This window comes from Eschrichtius robustus, chromosome X (genome assembly GCF_028021215.1).
Source record: "Eschrichtius robustus isolate mEscRob2 chromosome X, mEscRob2.pri, whole genome shotgun sequence".
NCBI classification, from domain to species: domain Eukaryota; kingdom Metazoa; phylum Chordata; class Mammalia; order Artiodactyla; family Eschrichtiidae; genus Eschrichtius; species Eschrichtius robustus.
Window position 1 is genome coordinate 50,037,106 of NC_090845.1, and position 21,434 is coordinate 50,058,539.

The 21,434-nt window shown below is 44.6% G+C and overlaps 1 protein-coding gene across 1 annotated transcript in view; it reads right to left on the minus strand.

Annotated features, from left to right (window-relative positions):
• The window catches only part of ITIH6 (inter-alpha-trypsin inhibitor heavy chain family member 6), a 32,630-nt gene that overhangs the window by 2,861 nt on the left and 8,335 nt on the right, over positions 1-21,434 (minus strand). The window contains 8 exon segments of the mRNA XM_068532615.1: positions 42-152; positions 10,751-10,786; positions 11,896-11,988; positions 14,224-14,868; positions 14,871-15,313; positions 15,315-16,069; positions 16,071-16,264; positions 16,994-17,165. Of these exon segments, the coding sequence (XP_068388716.1) occupies positions 42-152; positions 10,751-10,786; positions 11,896-11,988; positions 14,224-14,868; positions 14,871-15,313; positions 15,315-16,069; positions 16,071-16,264; positions 16,994-17,165 (2,449 nt within the window).

Sequence of the window (21,434 nt, forward strand, 5' to 3'; positions counted from 1 at the left end):
TGTGGAGTTATATGAGGTAGAGTCTTTGGGGCTCTCAACTGCCTTTGGGTCATCTATGAGCTGTAGTAGGTCCCCTGGGCACCCATCTAGTGTGAAGCAGATCCTCTCTTTTGAGCATGGGATGTGGATCACAAAGTGGGTGTCCCCATCCACTGCAAGGCAGGAGGCACAACTCTGAAGTTATGGCCCTAGAAGTGAGGCAGGAGGTAGATGGGCACCCCAGGGTAAGCAATTGGAGATTCATTCCCTGTGGACAGAAACTCCAAGATGAGCATAGCAGGACAATTGAGAGAGGAGGCTGGGCCCTGCTCAGATAGAACATAAGAGACCACATATTTCTCATTCTCAAAGTCAAGGAGACCTTCCCAACTAGAAAGGCTCCTTGGAGGTCAAAAAGGGAGGGGGCGCCACCCCATAGTAAGTGATGTCAACTACCCATAGGCCTCTTGGGTGGCATCCATCTTGGCGCACACATTGGGAGGATCCTGAGATATACCAAATACGGACTCTTAACCAGGTAAATCAAAATGATTGGCTAAAGGAAACCTGGAAGAAATGCCCCATATAAGTGATTTAAACTACCATGAGGGCGTGACTCTCTTTTTGAGTCAGTCCCTGTGTCTATACACGCGTACTGTACTCTTTTTCCTCCTAATAAATACTTTACTTGTTTCACTGCTTTCCATCTTTGTGGAATTTCTTTTCTGCAAAGCTGAAGGGCCAGAGCCTTGTCACTGACCACTGGTCTAGTGGCTAGGATTTGCTGCTCTTACCGCCACGACCTGACCTCAATCTCTGGCCAGGAACAGAAACCCTGCTTCAAACCGCTGCAGGCTGAGGCACCCGAGATCATATTTGGTTCCGAAACCTGGGAATTCAGGCATTCAAGGTAAACAGTGGGTTTCACCCAGCTGTGGCTTGAGGCCCCTGACTTTTGCTCTTGTTTTCTTTCTCACTCTCCACTTCACTTTCTTTTCAAGACCTGCAGGGCATAACCTCTGTCTGCTCACAGCGTTGTGGCTACCCCCACCAGCATTGGGGGTGGCAGGCGGATTCCCCAGGCCGTGCAGATTCAAATAACACTCGGGTGACAGCTGATGCTATCCTTTGGGACATGGTGGAAACGTGATTTCCAACTGAGAAGGAACCCAAGGGGTCTCTTTTTCTCTCTCTCGCTCTCTCTCTCTCACTGTCCCGTATGGAACCCTCCCCTATGCTTTTCTTTCCCAAATTACTTGCACAACAAGGTCTCTTTCTCACTTCGTATCTCCACGCCCTTTTAGGGAAGGATTTCCTAGACATCATTCCTAAACTGCATCCCCGCCACTGACAAACCCAGTGCTGCCTGTGTGAGACAAAATTGTCAGACGCTTCCCAGTTCTATCTTAGCTGCCAGACAGGGCAAAGGATTTTGGGTTCTTTTGCTGTCTAGTCTCTCACCTCACTCAATGCCCAGAAATTTACTATGAGAATTTCTCCACCTCCCGGCCCTGGAAGCTTGAACCCTGTGGCATCTTCCATAGCGCCCAACTCCAATTTCTCCAAGGGTTCCTCTTTGCATCTATGGGACCCCCTTCACTCCAGGTCTTGGCAGCCTACACACTGCTATCTATCTGGCTGGCCGCTACCCAGAAGCCTGAATTATAAACTTTGTAGATGCTCAGTCACAAGGAATACACCCCAGCATAGGAAGACTTATCACAGGACATAAGCTCTATAGACAAGGGATCCCTCCTAAGGAAAGTCCTGGCAACTGGTCTGCACTGGTTCGAAGGTCCTCCCCTGGCCATGTTGGGGGAGAAGACTTGCGCAAGTTACCACGGAAGACCAGAGACGTCTGGTCAGAAATCGATGGGAGAGTAGAGGACGCTTGAAACCTCATCAGGTTTGAAGGGAATTTGGGCAATGCCCTGAACCCCTTCAGGTTAAAGCCTCCTGATAAATGTTTCCAGGATGCCAGATTTCATTCTAGGAGCTCTCTCTTGTTCTCGCTTGCAAGTTACTCAACATAGGAGGATCCCCCTCCAAGCAAGAAGAGACACCTCTGGAGTGTATCATTAAGAATTGGAAATTTTTTAAATAGAAGGGCTAAGAAAGGAAAAACTTAAGTTCTACTGTAACAGTGCCTGGCCTTTGTATAAGTTAAGGAATGGAGAAAAATGGCCTGAAAATGGGTGTCTAAATTACAATACCATTCTACAATTGGATCTCTATTGCTGCAGGATGGGAAAGTGGACTGAGGTTCCCTATATTCAGGCTTTCATGGTCCTTTACCAAAATCCCACCTTACATGGCTCTTATAATTCAAAACCTGGGGAACCAGAAAACTCTCCTGACATTTTAGATGACCCCCCTTCTAAGCTCTCCCATCTCTCAGGGGGAAACCTAGCTCCTCCTACTCCTGACAGTATCCCTACTTCTCCAGAGCCACCTACTTCTCTTGCTCCCTCTGACTGATCCCAAACTGCACCTCCTTATGTCCCACCAGACCCTCCATTACCCCAAGAGAGGCTAGTCCTTCTTGGGTAACTCGCAGTGGAGCTTCCTATCACCCAGGATCAGGGAAACTATGCCCTCTTAGGGAAGTGGCAAATGGAGACGGGACAATCAGAGTACATGTGCCCTTCTCTTTAACTGACTTAGCCCAATGCAAACAGAAACGTGGCCAGTTTTCTGAAGACCCTAGTAAGTTTGTTGAAGGGTTTCATGACTTAACTTGGAAGGATGTCCAAGTAATTCTATCTATTTGTTGTACTCTGGAGGAAAAACAGAGAATCTGGAGAGCAACCCAGGGACATGCCAACCAGCTTGCCAGACACCAACCCAAACATTATGCTATGGGTGGAGATGCAGTCCCAAATCAGGAACTCCCTTGCAATTTTAATTTGCAGGCAGGAACAGAAGCCAGGAAGCATATGCTCCAATGTGTATTAGAAGGGATGAGAAAGTGTATCAAAAAGTCAGTTAACTATAAAAAGGTTAAAGGAGTGACCCAAGAAGAAGAAAATCCAGCCCTCTTTCATGGGCAGTTTGTGGAGACTTTTAGGAAGTATACCAACATAGATCCCTCCACTTCTGAAAGTCAGCCCCTGCTTGGACAACACAACACGTTATTAGTCAGTCCACCCCTGATATTAAATGGAAACTCCAAAAATTACAATTGGCCCTACAAACACCCATGCCCCAACTCCTAGATGTGGCATTTGGGGTATTTAATAATCGAGATCAAGCTGAGAAGGAAGAGAGAACCCAACATGAGAAAAGACAGGCCAGGGCTCATGCAAAACTGATAGCTGTTGCTGTCAGCCATGCCTTGCAACCTCAGGACAACCCAAGGGGGCCAAGAAAGTCCAACTCTCCATCTGGAGGTAAGACCAACAAGGGGGAATGCTACAAATGTAAGTCAACTGGCCACTGGGCCCAAGATTGCCAGAAAGAGCCCCCCAGGCCATGCCCAACCTGCAAACAAGTAGGTCATTGGAAGAGGGACTGCCCTCAGTCCCAAAGGAGAAAGGGGGCTCCCGCTCCCAAGATGGCCATGCTCGACCACTGAGGTGGGCTGGGGATTCTGGTGGCTCCCCCTAATGAGATGTCTATCTCCATTGAGGAGCCCTGGGTAGTCCTTGACGTGGCAGGTAAGAAGATTGATTTTTAAATTGATATGGGAGCCACTCACTCTGTCTTAATTTCTCACTATAGACCTCTTTCCTCCAAAAGCTGTACTGTGACTGGTGTTAATGAAAAGCTTAGCACCCATTACTTTACTGGGCCTCTCACTTGCCAATTTGAGCAGTGGTTGATTTCGCATGCCTTTTTAGTTGTACCTGAGTGTCCCACCCCACCACTGAGGAGAGACCTTCTGAGCTCCCTCAGGGCCATACTCCAGTTAGGAGGCCCCGAGCAGCCCCTTATCTTGACTCTGACTAAGACAGACCAACTGGAAGAGCAAGGTCCTATTCCCAGCCATATTCTACAGGCAGTGGACACTTCAGTATGGGACAAAGGAATCCCTGGAAGGGCCATAAATGCCCAACTGTAAGAATTAGCCATAGACCAGAAGCTGCCTACCCTAACAAGAGACAATACCCTATAAAGTTGGAAGTGAAGAAGAGTTTATAACCCCTCATAGATAAATTCTTAACGCATGGCCTCTTGGTGCCCTGCCAGTCTCCATGCAATACTCCTATTAGGCTACTTGTTAAGCCAAATTGGAAATATAGGATGGTACAAGACCTTAGAGCAGTGAACAATGCAGTGGTCCCTATACATCCCCTCATGGCCAATCCTTATAACATATTAGCCCAAATCCCTGAGGACACTAAATGGTTTACTGTACTTGACCTCAAGGATGCCTTTTTTTTGCATCCCAGTTCATCCCTCATCACAATATCTATTTGCCTTCTAGTGGACTAACCCCGACTCAGGCCAAATGCAACAATATACCTGGACAGTATTGCCTCAGGGGTTTTGGGACAGTCCACACTTTTTCACCCAGGCCCTAGGAAAGGAACTAAGGGAAATACACTTGAAAGAAGGGACTATTATACAGTATGTAGATGATATATTAATATGTAGTCCCTCCATGGAGGCCTCAGATCAAAATACCATTGAAATCCTTAATATCCTTGGGGCCTGGGGTTACAGAGCCTCTCAGATAAAGGCACAAATCTCAAAGCAACAAGTTAAATATCTGGGATATATTATAAACCTGGAAGTAGACAGTTATCTCCAGATAGAAAACAAGCTATATTAGGCCTAAGCACACCAAAGACAAAGAAACATCTCCGTACCTTTTTGGGCATGGCAGGATTTTGCAGAATTTGGATTCCAGGATTCAGGCTAATGGCTAAGCCCCTATATGAAGACACTAAAGGCCCAGATACAGAACTATTACTTTGGAACAGGGAATAAGAAAAGGCTTTTAATGATATCAAGCAGGTCCTCACCAGAGCCCCTGCTTTGGGTCTCCCCAGTTTGAAAAGCCATTCATCTTGTACGCGGCTGAAAAACAGGGGACAGCTTTTGGTGTCCTTATACAGAATCTAGGAGAAGTTCCTCAGCCTATAGGCTACTTTTCCAAGCAACTAGACTCCATGGCCCGAGGTTGGCCTGGCTGCCTCCGGGCCGTAGCTGCCACGGCTTTATTAGTGGAAGAAGCCAACAAGCTCACCTTTGGACAGCCACTGGAAGTCCAGACCCCTCATCAAGTGAAAGGGATTCTAGATATAAAAGGCCCCAATTGGCTAACTGGAGGCCGTCTTATTAAGTACCAGGCTTTGCTCCTTGACTCCCCAGAGCTAACCCTCAAAACTTGCTGCACTTTTAACGCCACTACACTAATGTCCGCTGAAAGCCCAGAGCTAACACATTCTTGCCTCAAAACCCTTGACCAGGTCTATGCCTATAGGTCTGACCTAACAGGCCAGGCCATAGAAAACCCTGAGGAAGAATGGTTTACTGATGGCAGTAGTTTCATTAAAGATGGAGTTAGGAGAGCAAGGTATGCTGTTGTGAGCATGCATAGTGTCATAGAAGCAAAACCTTTGCCACCTAACACCTCAGCCCAAAAGGCTGAACTGATAGCTCTAACCCAAGCCTTAATCCTAGGGGAAGGAAAGATTGTAAATATATACACCGACTTAAAATATGCCTTCCTCGTTTTACATGCCCACACAGCTATCTGCAAAGAGAGAGGACTCCTAAATGCAAGAAATTTCCCTATAAAATATAGGGCTGAGATTTTATATCTCATAGAAGTGGTTCAAAAACCAAAACAGATAACAGTCATTCACTGCCATGGGCACCAAAAGGGAACTTCTCAAATTTCTCAAGGAAACAACAGGGCAGATCGGGAAACAAAGAAAGCAGTCTTGATGCCCATAACCGAAATGGCATTAATCCCATCTCTTACCCCTTCTAATGTTATACCCAGGTACTCAACTTCCAAAGAGAACTGGGCATGAGAAAGAGGAGGAACTAAGGGAATGGATGGTTCGTGGCACATAGATCAGAAATTGCTCATACCTCTCTCTGACCAATGGAAAATTATTAAAGGGCTACATGATTCTCTCCATCTGGGGAGAGATGCAATGTCTATAATCGTTTTCCGTCTTTTTATAGGGAAAAGACTCCCGGAGACAATTAAAAGAGTTACTTGAGCCTGTGCCCTTTGTGCCACCCATAATCCAGGAGGCAACTTCAAGCCTCCCCCTCTTGTTAACCCAGTCCAGCGATGTAGGACTTACCCAGGAGAGGACTGGCAAATAGATTTCACTCAGATGCTCTCTTTCCAGGGTTTCAAATACTTACTAGTCTTTATAGATACTTTTACTGGATAGATAGAGGCCTTCCCTACTAGAACAGAGAAGGCAACTGAAGTGGCTAAGGCTCTCCTAAAGGAAAGTATTCCTAGATTCAGGTTGCCCCGTCACCTTCAGAGTGACAATGGACCTTCGTTTGTAGCAAAGATCACTCAACAGCTTTTGCAGGCTTTAGGGATTAAATACAACCTCCGTTCATCCTGGAGACCGCAGTCTTCAGGAAAAGTGGAACAGGCTAATCATACTCTAAAGAAAACCTTGGGCAAACTCCATCAGGAAGGGTCAGAGTCGTGGTATTGCCTGCTGCCAATAGCCCTCTTAAGGGTCAGAGCAGCCCCTAAAACAACCACTAAGTTAAGCCCTTTTAAAATGACATACAGAAGAACATTCCTTACTCTGGACATGCTAACTGACCCAGAAACCCAGGTTCATCTTAAATACATTATAAACCCAGGCCAGGTGCAGAGGCTATACAAGAGCATGGTAACAGAGTACAGCCCTCTCCAGATGACAGTCCCAGTCACTCTGTTGTAAAACCTGGAGATTGGGAACTTTTAAAGACCTGGAAAAATGGGTCCCCTGGTCATCAGCTACTCCCAAAATGGAGGGGTCCTTACCTAGTCCTGCTGAGCACTCCTACAGCAGTTAAACTCCAGGGGGTCACCAGCTGGGTTCATCTGTCCAGGATTAAACCTGTTTCCACTGATACGTTACAAGAACCTGAAGACCCACATTCCAGCCATTCCTGTGAATCCACCCCTTCTTCTGAGTCTCCACAGGATCCGGAAGACCCAGGAAAGCCTGAAAATTCCAGGTGGATGAATGAACCTCTCCAAGACCTGAAGCTTTTATTTGAAAAGGACAAAAAGACTTCTTAGACCCTAGGCTAAGTACCCATAGCCACTATCTTCCTTCTTGCCTTCCGCTACTCCAATCCACTTACAGAATAATTGATAGGCTCTGGTAGATTTAGATAACTATTGTCTTCTTTGCTCCCACCTTTGCTCTTGGAATTTACTAAACTTCTCTGCCCATGCTAGGTGATTTAAATATGACTCTGACTGGTGCTACTATGAAGCCTTAGCTTTTCTATGCCTATTTCCCTTATCCACAGGATGGACAGCAACTCTGGTTTGCATTGCACAAACTCTTGCTTCCTCCACTCTATTGACAGAATGCTGGATTTGTTTACCCTGAGCTAAGTCCATTGTGGACCAGAGCAACCCTCTTGTCCATCCTGTAAGGAATTTTAGCCAAGTTCCTGATGGAAAATGGTCTTCTACCAGAGACCCAAGGCTCAGAACGGTAATGTACGGAGTCAGACTTGTTCATTTTCCTACTGAAGAAAATTCTAATGTCTCTTGCCTAACCCTCCCCTTAGCAACAGAAGGAGAATATGAGGTCAAACTGGGAGGATGAAGAACTGGCATTAAAGCACCCCAGCGTTTTATAATGCCCCCCCAAGCCAGAATTCCAGTTACTTATTTGTGCTCAAACTCTAACTCACTACCCAAAGGAAGAACGATCCACACAGGAGAAGCAGATAGCAGGACGGATGTGGATGGAACGGGTTGGATTTGTAGCTGGAGAAATTTTCCATAACAATAGAATTGGATGGCTAGGTCTTTTTGCTTTAAACATCTTTATTGGAGTATAATTGCTTTACAATTTTGTGTTAATTTCTGCTGTATAACAAAGTGAATCAGCTATATGTACACATATATCCCCATATCCCCTCCCTCTTGAGCCTCCCTCCCACCCCTCTAGGTGGTCACAAAGCACCTAGCTGATCTCCCTGTGCTATGCAGCTGCTTCCCACTAGCTATCTATTTTACATTTGGTAGTGTATATATGTCAATGCTACTCTCTCACTTCGTCCCAGCTTACCCTTCCCCCTCCGGATGGCTAGGCTTTAAAACTTTGGGTGAGTTAGTCTACTGTGCCCTGCCAGGATACATTTTCATATACCAGGTAGATAAAAAACCATGCACCACTAATTGCCTACAAAATAACTCCATGCCCACACAGTGTATGCTGGGAACCTTGATTACCCCTTTCTTAATCCACTCCTTAAACGAATCCAAGCACTGGACCACTTCATTAAAACTGTTCACTCAATTAACTCGAGGTTTACCTGGTGGCATCCCAGATGGAGATGCCTATTTCTTTGGGTATACATTGTTACCATGGTGGGGAGTAGCCGCCCACCAACATGTCCTTTGAAACTTGTCTCATACTCTTACTGCCATAGGTAACAGTACTGCTAACTCTCTCACTAATTTACAGAAGTCTCTAGATTCGCTGGCCAAGGTGGTACTTGACAACCGACTGGCCCTGGATTATCTGTTGGCAGAGCAAGGAGGGGTACATGCAGTTGCCAACACTTCTTGCTGCACATACATTAACACCTCTTCCCAGGTAGAGAGCAACATTGAGAAAATTCGACAACAAGCCACCTGGCTTCAGCAGACAATTAACCACCAATCCTCGTTATTCATTATGGGCAGGAAAATTGAAAAGTGGTTCTCCAGCTTGTTTTCCTGGATCCCACAAGATATTAAAACCTTTCTAATGCACTGTGATAATCTAAGTGGGAGGGAAGTCCAAAAAGGGAGGGGATATCTGTATGTGTATGGCTGATTCATTTTGTTGTGCAGTGGAGGCTAAAACAACATTGTAAAGCAACCATACTCCAATAAAAATTAATAAAAAAAGAAAGGGATTTTAAAAATGTAACAGGAAGTGGCTTTAAAAGTAAAAGTATAGTAATATTCTTAAAAAGAAATTACAAATAGAATTAATATTAGATTCTAATTAAGTTCACTCAAAAGATAAATTTAATTGATTAATTAACTTTTTGGTATACAAAAAGTTTGGTATTCCTTTATTGGTTCTAGTAATTATAATTACATGTATTCATTAGAATTCTTTAATCTTAAAAACTTTAATTTCTAGTGATATCTAAGAATTAAGCAATTGTGAACTGTCATTCCTTTCTATACCAGCATTATTTTTTTTTAAATTAATTTTATTGGCGTATGGTTGCTTTACAATGTTGTGTAAAAATAAAATCATGAACCAAAAAAAAAAGAAACTCTCTGATGGGAGGTTTCCATTTTCTTATAACCTTCCTTGTTTCAGCCATACTGATTTATGTTATATTTTGCCTAGTGCTCTGTTGTCTTCCATACTGTTGCAAATCTGCAACCAAGACCTTTCAGTCCAAGAAGGAGACCTGGAACCAACAGGTTCAGAACTTCCATTTTAGAAATAGAGAAATATACTAAAATTTTAAGCCTGAGATTAACAAAGATATGCTGACCTTGTATAACCAGCTTCCTACCCTTGCTTGAGTCTCTGATTATAGTAGTCTTTTATTAGTCTTTAGCCCCTGCTTCTCTAATCTAATTATTTAGTTTGTTTTCTCTAGGGCATCACAGGATAATGGTGATGCAGGGACTCCAACAACTCCCCATAGCCAATCCTGCCGAAATAACAACAGAAATCACCCTGGGGCCCCTTAATGAGACAGGGCAAGAGTTCTGTGACCCCAACTAGGTAGAGTCTACAAGCCCTTTGCCAGCCTGAAGAAGCTATGGAAGAGAGACCTTTGTCCTTCATCTTCCCCATAAATATTTCTTGGGGGCTACATCTCTCATGGGGTATTTGAGGAAGGAGGTAGATGCCCCCCCCCAGGGTAAGCAATTGGAGATTCAATACCTGTGGACCGATACTCCAAGATGAGAATAGCAGGACAATTGAGAGAGGAGGCTGGGCCCTACCCAGATAGAAGATAAGAGACCACATAGTTCTCATTCTCAAAGTCAAGGAGATCTTCCCAACTAGAAAGGTCCTTGGAGGTCAAAAGGGGAGTGACGCCAAACTACCCATAGCCCTCTTGGGTGGAATCCATCTTGGCGCACACATTGGGAGGATCCTGAGGTATACCAAATACGGACTCTGAACCAGGCAAATCAAAATGATTGGCCAAAGGAAACCCAGAAGAAATGCCCCATATAAGTGATTTAAACTACCATGAGGGCGTCAATCTCTGAGTCCACCCTGTGTCTATCCACATGTACTGTACTCTTTTTCCTTCTAATAAACAATTTACTTGTTTCACTACTTTCCATCTTTGTGGGAATTCTTTTCTGCAAAGCCTAAAGGCCAGGGCCACTGGTCTAGTGGCTAGGCTTTGGTACTCTCACTGCCACGACCTGACCTCAATCTCTGACTGGGAACCAAAACCCTGCTTCAAGTCACTGCACGCTGAGGTCACTTGAGATCAGAAGGAATGGGAGAGGAGGGGAGGGAAGGAGAGAGGAGAAGGTAGGAGGCCATGTCTATTTCCCCAGAGAGACAGTCCAGCCCCAATCCTAGTGCGCAAGCTGTCCTGTACTCAAACAGGACAGCAAGGGTGGCTGGCTTACCCGAGGATGAGAAGGTGAAGATGCTTGGCAACGTGCCTCCAAAATAGAGGGGGACTGTGTTGGTAAGAGACTGATCTATTACGTTCCTAGGTACTCTGGGGCCCCCTGGCCTCTCAGTCACCTCCTCCAAAATCCTGAGCTCAGCATTTAAGCCTTTTCTGATATCTAGTCCCTGCCTAGCTCTCCAGGCTTCTCTGCATGCTCCAGCCAAACTGAACTGACTATTCTTATGAGTTCCCTGCCTTATCTTGCTAGTGACCCTTTGCTTCTGTTTTTTCCTGCCACCTGGAATGTTCTCCTTCCTTTAGCTACTAAGGATCAATTTCTAGTTATTCTTCCAGGCAAACTCAAATGTTATTTTCTCTTGCTTTCTGCCTGTGGTAGGTAGAATTCTAAGATGCCCCCCAAGATTCCCCAGTATACACACCCTGTAAAATCCTCAGGGTGTGATATGGTGAGTTATCACTCCCATAAATAGGTCATGTTATGTGGTGCAGTTGATGAAATAAGGAGATTATCCAAGTGGGCATGACCTAATCACATGAGCTCTTTAAATCTGGGTCTGGAGATCAGAGACAGAGATGTCAGAGGGATTTGAAGTATGAGAAGGATTTAACAGGAGGGAGATTCTCCATGGCTGTCTTTGGAAGATGGATGGGGTCACGTGGCAAGGAATGCAGGAAGCCTCTAGGACCTGAAAGTGGCCCCAGGGGCCTCTAGAAGGTGAGAGTGACTGCTAGCCAACAATCAGAAAAAAACAAAAAAAAAAAAACAAAGAAAACAAACAAACAAAAAAACCCCAAAAATCCCACAGCGATCTCAGTCTTAATACAAAGAACTGAATTCTGCCAACAACCTGAACGAACGTGGAAGACGATGAGAACTCAGTCTGATAGACACCCTGATTTTAGTCTTATGAAATCCTGAGCAGAGAACCTAACTAACTCTTGCCTAGACTTCTGGCCCATAGAACTGTGAGATAATTAATGGGAGTGTTTTAAGCTACTAAGTTTGTGGTAATTTATTATGCAGCAATGGAAAATTAATACATTGTCCCTCCTCTGGGCTCACACAATACCTGTGAAAATTCTAACTGAATGGAAATGAAAGCTCAGGGATCTTTGTCAGGGGAGCTCTTTGTTCACTTTTTGCTAGCCCTGCAGAACTTCCCTGAGATTCCATGCTGTCTCCAGCTCCTCCCAGGATCTCCTCAGAATTGCTGTCCCAATGTGGATTTTCTGCCAAGTGTAAAAGAAATAAGAGAAATCCTTCACACTCGGAGGGCAAAGATGTCCTCGGCCCACCAAAGGGGAGACTCTCCTTCTGACCAGAAGAGTCTTCATTGGCTTCCCAATCTGACCTGCACATTGCCAAGACTGAGACCTTATGTTCTCCATAGCACCTTAGTCTTTCAAGCTCAGTTATGTTCAAAATTCTTCCTTATAGCATTTACGCATGCATTCATGTGATCATTTATTTTTTCATTCAGGCACCGTTCAAGCATCAGGGATATGGTGGTGAAAAAGTCGGTCATGATTTCTGACCTGGTGAAGCTCATATTTTGGTTGGGAAGGCAGGCATGAATGAAATTATAATTACCAATGGTGACAAATGCTATAAGAAAAAAGAACAGATTGATGGAGGGAGTTGCAGATCCTTGACGTAGTCTGGGGCAGTAGGAAGGGGTGAGAAGGACATTTGACCTGAGATTTAAGGCATGAGCTGGAGTTTGAGTGGCAATGGAAGAGATGAGGGTGGTAGGTAGGGAGCAGGGCAAGGCAGGTCAGAGCAATTTTCAAGCAGGGGGAACAGCTTGGAAGAGGTCCCTGAGTGGAGGCAGGGATGGGGGTAAGGCCCATTGGAGGAACAGGAGGCCATTGGGGCTTGAGTTCAGAGGGCGAGTGGGAGAAGGTGAGGTCAGAGAGGTATGGGATAGAGGGCAGATCATGCAGGGCCTTGAAGCTCATAAAGAGGACTTTGGACTTTATTCTAGGTATGATAGGAAACCTTTGAGAGGAGTTAAGTAGGGAAGGGACATGAAGTGATCTATGTTTTTAAACGATCGCTTTTGGCTTCCCTGGTGGTGCAGTGGTTAGGAATCTGCCTGCCAATGCAGGGGACACGGGTTTGAGCCCTGGTCCGGGAGGATCTCACATGCCACAGAGCAGCTAAACCCGTGTGCCACAACTACTGAGCCTGTGCTCTAGAGCCTGCGAGCCACAACTACTGAGCCTGCATGCCGCAACTACTGAAGCCCATACATCTAGAACCCGTGCTCCACAACAAGAGAGGCCACCGCAATGAGAAGCCCACGCACCGCAATGAGGAGTGGCCCCCACTCGCCGCAGCTAGAGGGAGCCCGCGTGCAGCAACGAAGACCCAACACAGCCAAAAATAAAAATAAAATAAAATAAATAAATTTATAAAAAAACAAAAAATGATCCCTTCGGCTGCTGGGGGAGAATGGCCAAGAGAATATCTCAAGAGAGGAAGCAAGAAAACCAGTGAGGAGGCTGGAACAGTTTTGTTGGTGAGGCACAATGGTAGTCTGCCCTAGGATAGTGACAGTTGGGGTAGTGAGAAGTGGGTGCATTTGACAAACATATTAAAGATAACAGTGTCAGGAATTGAAGATGGATGGGATATTGGGAGGGAGGGTGGTGAAGGAGAGGGGTATGTCAAGGATGTCATGCCCAAATTTCTATCTCTATGACTTATTGTCACCACCAACTGGTTCTGATCCTACCCTACAAGGTCACCCCAGGAAATGTCACTCCTCTCAGGAAGGCGAATTGTGAAGTGGTGAATCACATTCAGCATGGGACCAGATTATGTAGGTTCAAATCTCTTACTAGCTATGTGATGTGGAACAAGTTACTTCACTTCTCTGTGCTTCAGTTTCCCCATGAGTAAAATGCAGATATTAAGAGTTTTTTGGTGAGGATTAAATGAGGACTACAAGTACAATATGTAGAGCAGTACCTGCACATAGGAAGAGCTAAAAAATGTAAACTGTTATTATTTCGCAGTCTTTGGGAAATTTAAAGACAACTGTCATCACCTTCCCCAATTTTTATATCCCTTTCATTAAGCAGGGTTGTTCATAGAGCACAAAAGAACCAATCAGAGCTGACTTGCCCAGTGATGTTCCAATTTATAACCCCACATCCCTTCTCTGCTTGGGAAGCATGAGCAATTCTCTTGTCCAACAAAGCAAATGTCAAAGCCATAGCTTGGCCAGTCCATTTCTGTGCATTCCCGAGTCTTAACATCCCTTCTCTCCCAGGGCCTCTAATTCTGTGCCTATGTGCTGAGGCCCAGAGAAGTTAAGTAGCTGGTTCGAAGTCTCAAAGTAAGCAAGCAAGCAGCTTGAATCACAAGAATCTGCACAAGCTTTGTATACTTCTAGTTCCTGGTTCTCTCTATTCATATTGCCCCCCCTTGTGGTTTGACCTCTTGCCCATGGCACTCACCATCTTTGTCAGGAGTGAGGAAGGTATAGAAAGCCGGTGGGTTCAAGGACTCCACAAATTTGGACTCCTCCATTAACTCAGACAGCAGCTGTAGCTCCTCAGGGATAAGGAGCAGGCTGACCGCCTCAGGGAGGGTGCTAGAAGGCAGCAAGACTGGCAGGTTTGGGGGATTGCCTTCTGGCATACGCCTGGAGCTATTGGGTAGGCCCATCATCGGGACTCCTGACACAGATGGTCCCAGAATTTTCCTGGTGCATTGGGGCTCCGGCAACAGGTCATGCTGATGCCAGAGCCTTCCAGGGGGCAGCAGAGAGGGCAGGGTGGGGTGAAAGAGAGTAGGGAGGGGTTCTCCAAGGACAGAAATTGTCATGGAACTGCTGGGACTTGTAGGACTTAAGATAGTGCTCGGAAGTATGCTAAGGCTCTGAGGAGGTGAGGACCTGAGTTTGTCAGGCCTGGGGGGTAATGAGATTTTGGGTTTATTGGGGATTATTGTTTTAAGTTTGGAAAGTGATAAGCTTAGGGGAGTTTGGTGAGGTGGGGCACTAGGTTTAAGAGGTGATGGGATTTTAGGGGTCTTGGATAAGAGGATCCCTGGTCTAGGGTACGGCAGGTTGTTTGGGGTCTTAGGAGCAGGAACCCTTATGGGTATTTGACAACCTGATGTGTGGAGACTCCAGCCCTAGGCTGTGACAGGCTTTTGGGTGACTGTGATGTAAGTACCCCAGGTTGGGGGTGTGATGGGGCATCTAGTTTAGGTTGTGATGGAGAACCAGGTTTGGAATGCAGCAGAGTAACATGTTTCATAGAGCCAGCTTTGGGCTGGGCTGGGGTGCTAGGATTCAGAGGTGGGACTTGTGTCTTGGAATTCATTGGTAATAGGGTACCAGAATTCTGATGTAATGGCGTGCTGGGCTTCAGAAGCAATAGGCCACCAGAATTTGAGGGCACAATGGCAGCAGGTGGTATCCTAAATGTTGGCTGAGCCAAGTTGCCAGAATCCTGTTGTGCTGGAATTTGGGGCTTTGGGTGTGTGAGGGTGGATGGGGTACTAGGGCTCTGACCCAGTGGCTCCAACTCCTTGGAACTGGGCAGGAGTAGTTGAGGATAAGTAGAACTTTGGTTTCACAAGCCTTGATTTGGGAGAAACCTTGGGAACCAAGGCTGGCTGGGCTGTGCCTGTCCTTAGGCCATGACTGCTGGTGGATGAGGGCATGATGGTGCCTAGTCCATCTGCGGTGGAAGTCTGTTTCCTGACTTCTTCAGTGGCTTCTTTGGGCTGCACCATGACCAGTGAAGTCAGAGGTGTGACAAAATCTTATTCAAAGGACAGGTTGAGGACTTTGGTAGCCAGCAGGTTGTGAGTGCTGGCATCGTGAGCTTGGAAGTGTGCCTCCAGCAGTTCTCCAAAGGTGATGTCGGCCCAGAGGCAGCATATGAAGTGGGCTACATTGGGGGCTGGCTTCCCTGGGCAACCAAAGACCTTCTGGCTGCTGTTGGTGGCCACCTCACTGTGGTGGGCCACGAGAAGCTGACCCCTGGGGCCACGGGTTGCCAGGTAGATGTCCAGTTCCTGCTCACCTGGTTGCACTTGGCCTGCCACCACCAGCTCTGAACCACCAAAGTAGTTGGGGAAAAAGGCCCAAGGGGAGGCGCCAATCAAGCCACCCAGGTAGTCCAGATGCACATCTACCAGCAGAGGCATGGAGATTTCTTCATAGAGGCCCTCCAGCTGTAGGGCTGTGTTGGTGTCCTCATATATGCGCCAGGCTGCTCCTTGGTTCTCCAGGGACAAGCGACGCGGCAGTGGGAAGTCAGCATCATCCCCAAAGGCCAAGCTGACCTTGGGACACTCTGTTGTCCAGTGCCTGGCGGATGTTGGAGAGGATCACACTGGGAGTTGTCACTCCAGCCGTGGGCTCCCCATCTGTCAGGAAGATAATGAGAGTGATCCTCCCCACACTGGGGCCCCTCCCAGGCTCCTGGTTGCTATGGTTCAGCACTGAAGCAGCTGCCAGCAGAGCTGCATTGATGTCAGTCCCTAATTGGAGAGCAGACTGTGAGACCATTTTTTCTAGTAACTTCTACCCACATTGGACACACTGGGTACCTCACCAACCTCCCAGGCTCAGTCATATCTCCTTATCTTTGCTCACACTGTTTCCACTGCTTATCCTTCCCAAATCCCCACCCCCACACAGTCTCCCTGAGATCTGACAGTGGGGCCCACATGGCCTTGGTTTTTATCACTCCCTGTCTCAGACTGCTCTGACTGTTTCCTGGGGGGATGTCTCATTCGCTAGTCAGATTGGCAGATCCCCAAGGATAGCATCTCCACCTCCATGCTACAGGGGAAAAAAGGGCTGAGTTGTCAGGAGGTGGTGGGTGGGGGAGACTTCAGTAATCGTCTGAGAGAGGATTGATCAGAAGCCAAAATCAGGGCAGCAGCTTGCTCAAATACTTAAAAATAAATATCTAGATTATTGATACAAAATAAAACAAAAGTTTCAGCAAATTCTTTTGAGTATGTGCTTTAAAGAGGAGGAAATTCAGCCCCAAAGAGGAATGTGTCCTAAAATACATGGATATTTAGCTGTGCTCTTTCCACTAGGCAAAGAAACACAGAAGGACAAAGGGACATATTTGTGTAAAATGTAACAGTGATATTTCAGACATTATGAGAGGTGAAGTGGATGGGTGCATGAAGGGAGGGTTTCAGGAATTTCCCATGTCACCACAGCCTGCCAATTTGGGTGGGTAGGTCTAACACAACCAGCAGCTTCCATGTGCCCCAGGTAGTCCTTGGCACTGTGGACATTCTGGATGGTGGCCTGGATGGAGCCTCTGGCTTTCCAGACACTAACTGTGTCAGAAAAGGAGATGATGTTGAAGTAGTCGCTGGCCGGCAGGTTACCAAGGATCACACTCATGGCCTTTTTAGTCTGTGGGATATAGATGATGTGAAGGAGATGGACCAAGACTTGAGGTCTTGTTCAAGACTGAAAGGCTCTTTCTATACAAGGTACTGAGGTCTAAGTGTTGTATGGTTTTAATGTTCTCTGACTCCAGCACTTTAAGTCTAGGAGTCTTAGGTCAAAATGCTCTATAGGCTCTAATGGCTCAAAGCCTAGAACTGTACTGTCCAATGGTAACTGCTAGCCACATGTAGTTATTTAAATGTAAATGTAAGTTAGTTAAAATTAAAGAAAAAGTTAAAATTCTGTTTCTTCATTTGCAGTAGCCACATTTCAAGGGTTCAAGAACCTCATGTGGCCAGTAGCTACTGTACTGGACACTGTTTAGAACATTTCCATCATCAAAAAAGTTCTACTGGACAGTGGTGGTCTAGAAGGTTCAAGTTCTATGCTTTCAGAGAGCTAGGATTCATGTGTTCTATGGTTTCTGAACCCATGATCAAGGATTCAATGATTCGAGGGCCCTAAAGTTTAAGAGCTTTACGATTCCAGGTATTTATAGCTACCTTTCAATGACTTTGCATGCTTTGGTTCTCTGTTCTCTCTAATCTGTTCTTCTACCTCAATTTCTGTTTCTTCCAGGCTGGTCTTCTCACCAGCCTCCAGATAACCTAGATTCCATTTCGTCTCCACAACTTTGTCCTTTACTTATTCATATCTTCATAGTTCCTTCAGTTGCTCTTTCTCTGGGCAGCCCTTCCTTGATTGCCTAGTCTGATCCATGCCCTTCGCACCCAGATATTCCCTGTCCCACATTATTTGCTGACTATCTTACGTGGAATATTTTCATTCTCCATACAGATCTTGAGTCCTCTGAGAACAGGGCTTAGATTGCTACTTCCTCTTGGCTCCCTTCTCCATGACAATATTTAGTATAGGGCTACGCTCAGGGAATACAATATGTAGGTTCTAGTATTAGGGTAGCATTTATAGGATACTTGCTATGCTCCTGGCACTGTACTTTAGATGCATCAGCTCATTTCATCTTCACAGCAACACAATGAATAAGGTACTAATATTATCCTCATTTTACAAGAGATGACATTAAGGCTCAGAGAGTGGAGTGGCTAGCTCAGGGTCACACACCTAGTCATTGATGGACCAGGGACTCAAATCTGTATTTTGGAGGTGGTAAATCCAGTGATTTTAAGCATAATATACACCTTCAACCTTTTATAGAGGTGTGGATTCTAGAAACCACAGGAAGGACATTTGTGGCTTGCCTTTCTCTACATCTTAAACTGATAGAAGATGCCTTGAATGCTTTTAAGTGGATCAGAAACTTTCCTGCCACAAGATGAACTCAGGGGATAGGTCACACATTCTGGGATCAGAAGCTGAGCACCAGGGACTTCCCTGGTGGTCCAGTGGCTAAGACTCCACACTGCCAATGCAGGGGGCCCCGGTTCAATCCCTGGTCAGGGAACTAGATCCCACATGCCACAACTAAGAGTTCTCATGCGGCAACGAAGATCCTGCATGCTGCAACTAAAAAAAAAAAAGATCCCACATGCTGCAACTAAAAAGATCCCGCACGCCACAACGAAGATTACACATGCTGCAACTAAGACCCGGAGCAGACAAATAAATAAATAAATAAACAAATAAATAAACAAATAAATAAATATTTAAAAAAAAGAAGCTGAGCACCGTATTCCTGCTTCCATTAAGAGGGCTGACACATAAATGATGGCCTTCCCTGAGAATCTCCTGTTATCCAGGAACAGATTACGTTTTTAAAAGTATGTTGTTTAATCTCCTATTACTTTGAGATTTTCCAGCTATCTTTCTGTTGCTGATTTCTAGTTTTATTCCATTTAGTCTGAGAGCATACTTTGTATGATTTATATTATTTTAAATTTGTTAAGGTGTGTTTTATGGCCCACAATGTAGTCTATCTTGGCAAATATTCTGCGTGAGCTTGGGGCAAATGTGCATTGTGCTGTTGTTGGATGAAATGTTGTGTAGGTGTCAGTTAGATTCAATTAAATGATGGTGCTGTTCAGTTCAACAATGTCCTTATGGATTTTCTGCCTGCTGGATATGTCCATTTCTGATATAGGGAAGTTGAAGTCTCCAACTATAATAGTGGATTTGTCCATTTATCCTTGCAGTTCTATCAATTTTTGCCTCGTGTATTTTGGCACTCTAATGTTAGGTGCATACACATTAAGGATTATTATGTCTTCTTGGAGAATCGACCCTTTTACCATAATATAATGCACCTTTTAATCCCTGACAATTTACTTGCTCTGAAGTGTACTTGGTCTGAAATTAATATAGCTGTTCCAGCTTTCTTTTGATTAGTGTTAGCATGGTATATGTTCTTTGCATCCCATTACTTTTATCTATCTGTGTCTTTATATTTAAAATGGGCTTCTTGTAGAAAATACAGTTGGTTTTTGTTTTTGTTTTGTTTTAATTGACACTGACAGCTTCCGTCTTTTTTTTTTTTAATTTTTAAAATTTTGTTATGGTAAGAACACTTAACATGAGATCTAGCCTTTAAAATTTTTTTTAATTTTTATTTATTTATTTTTGGCTGTGTTGGGTCTTCGTTTCTGTGCGAGGGCTTTCTCTAGTTGCGGCAAGTGGGGGCCACTCTTCCTCGCGGTGCGTGGGCCTCTCACTATCGCGGCCTCTCTTGTTGCGGAGCACAGGCTCCAGACGCTCAGGCTCAGTAATTGTGGCTCACGGGCCCAGTTGCTCCGCAGCATGTGGGATCTTCCCAGACCAGGGCTCGAACCCGTGTGCCCTGCATTGGCAGGCAGATTCTCAACCACTGCGCCACCAGGGAAGCCCCTAGCCTTTTAAATTTTGAAGCAATTTTTAAGTCGGCTGTACTGTTTTTTTTTTTTTAACATCTTTATTGGAGTATAATTGCTTTAAAATGGTGTGTCAGTTTCTGCTCTATAACAAAGTGAATCAGCTATATATAAACATATTATATGGACGCTTCTGCCTTTTAATTGGTGTATTTAGACAAGTCATCATTAAAGTGATTACTGATATAATTAGATTAATACTTGCTATATTTTTAACTGTTTTCTCTTTGTTTCCCTTTTTTTTCCTTTGTCTCCTACTCTTTTCCTGCCTTCTCTGGTTTCAGTTGAGTGTTTTATATGGTCCCATTGTCTCTTGTCTCTTAGCATATCCATTATGTTAAGAAAATTTCTTAGTGGTTGCCCTAGAGTTTGCAACATGCCTTTACAACTAATTCTAGGCCACTTTCAAATAACACTATACAGCTTCATGAATAGTTCAAATACCTTGTGACAGAGTAGTCCAATTCCTCTATCTTGTCCTTTATAACATTGCTGTCATTAATTTCAATTATCAGTAAACTATATTCACTGAATACATTTTTGCTATTATTATTTTGAACAAATCATTATCTGTTAGGTCAATTAGTTAAAAAATAAAATATATTATTTTACTTCTATTTATTCTTTCTCTAACAATCTTCATTTCTTTATGTAGATCCAAGTATCTGAGCTATCCCATTTTCTTTCTCTATGGAGAACTTCTTTTAACATTTAGCTGTGCCAGACAGGTCTACAGGTGACAATTCTCTCAATATTTGTTTGGCTGCTAAAGTCTTTATTTTTCACTTTGGAAGGACAATTTTGCTGCATACAGAATTCAAAGTGAGTGGTTTTTTCCTTCAACACTTTGAATATTTCACTACACTCTCCTTTTCCTTGCATGGTTTCTCAAGAGAAATTCAATGTAATTCTTATTCTTGTTCCTCTATAAGTAAGATATTATTTTCTGTGGGCTTTTACAGGATTTTCTCTTTGTCTTTAATTTTCTGCAGGTTGAATAGGATATGCCTACATGCACATTTTTTGGTATTTATCCTGCTTAGTGTTCTCTGAGCTTCCTGGACCTGTGGTTTGATGGATGTAATTTGTTTTGGAAAATTTGTATCTGTTATTCCTCCAAATATTTCTTCTGTTACTTTCTCTCTTTCTTTTCCTTATGGTATTCCCATTACACATGTTACACTTTTGTACATGTACACAGTTCTTGGATATTTTGTTTTTGTTTTTTTTAAACATCTTCATTGGAGTATAATTGCTTTACAATGATGTGTTAGTTTCTGCTCTACAACAAAGTGAATCAGCTATACATATACATATATCCCCATATCTCCTCCCTCTTGTGTCTCCCTCCCACCCTCCCTATCCCACCCCCTCTAGGTGGTCACAAAGCACTGAGCTGATCTCCCTGTGC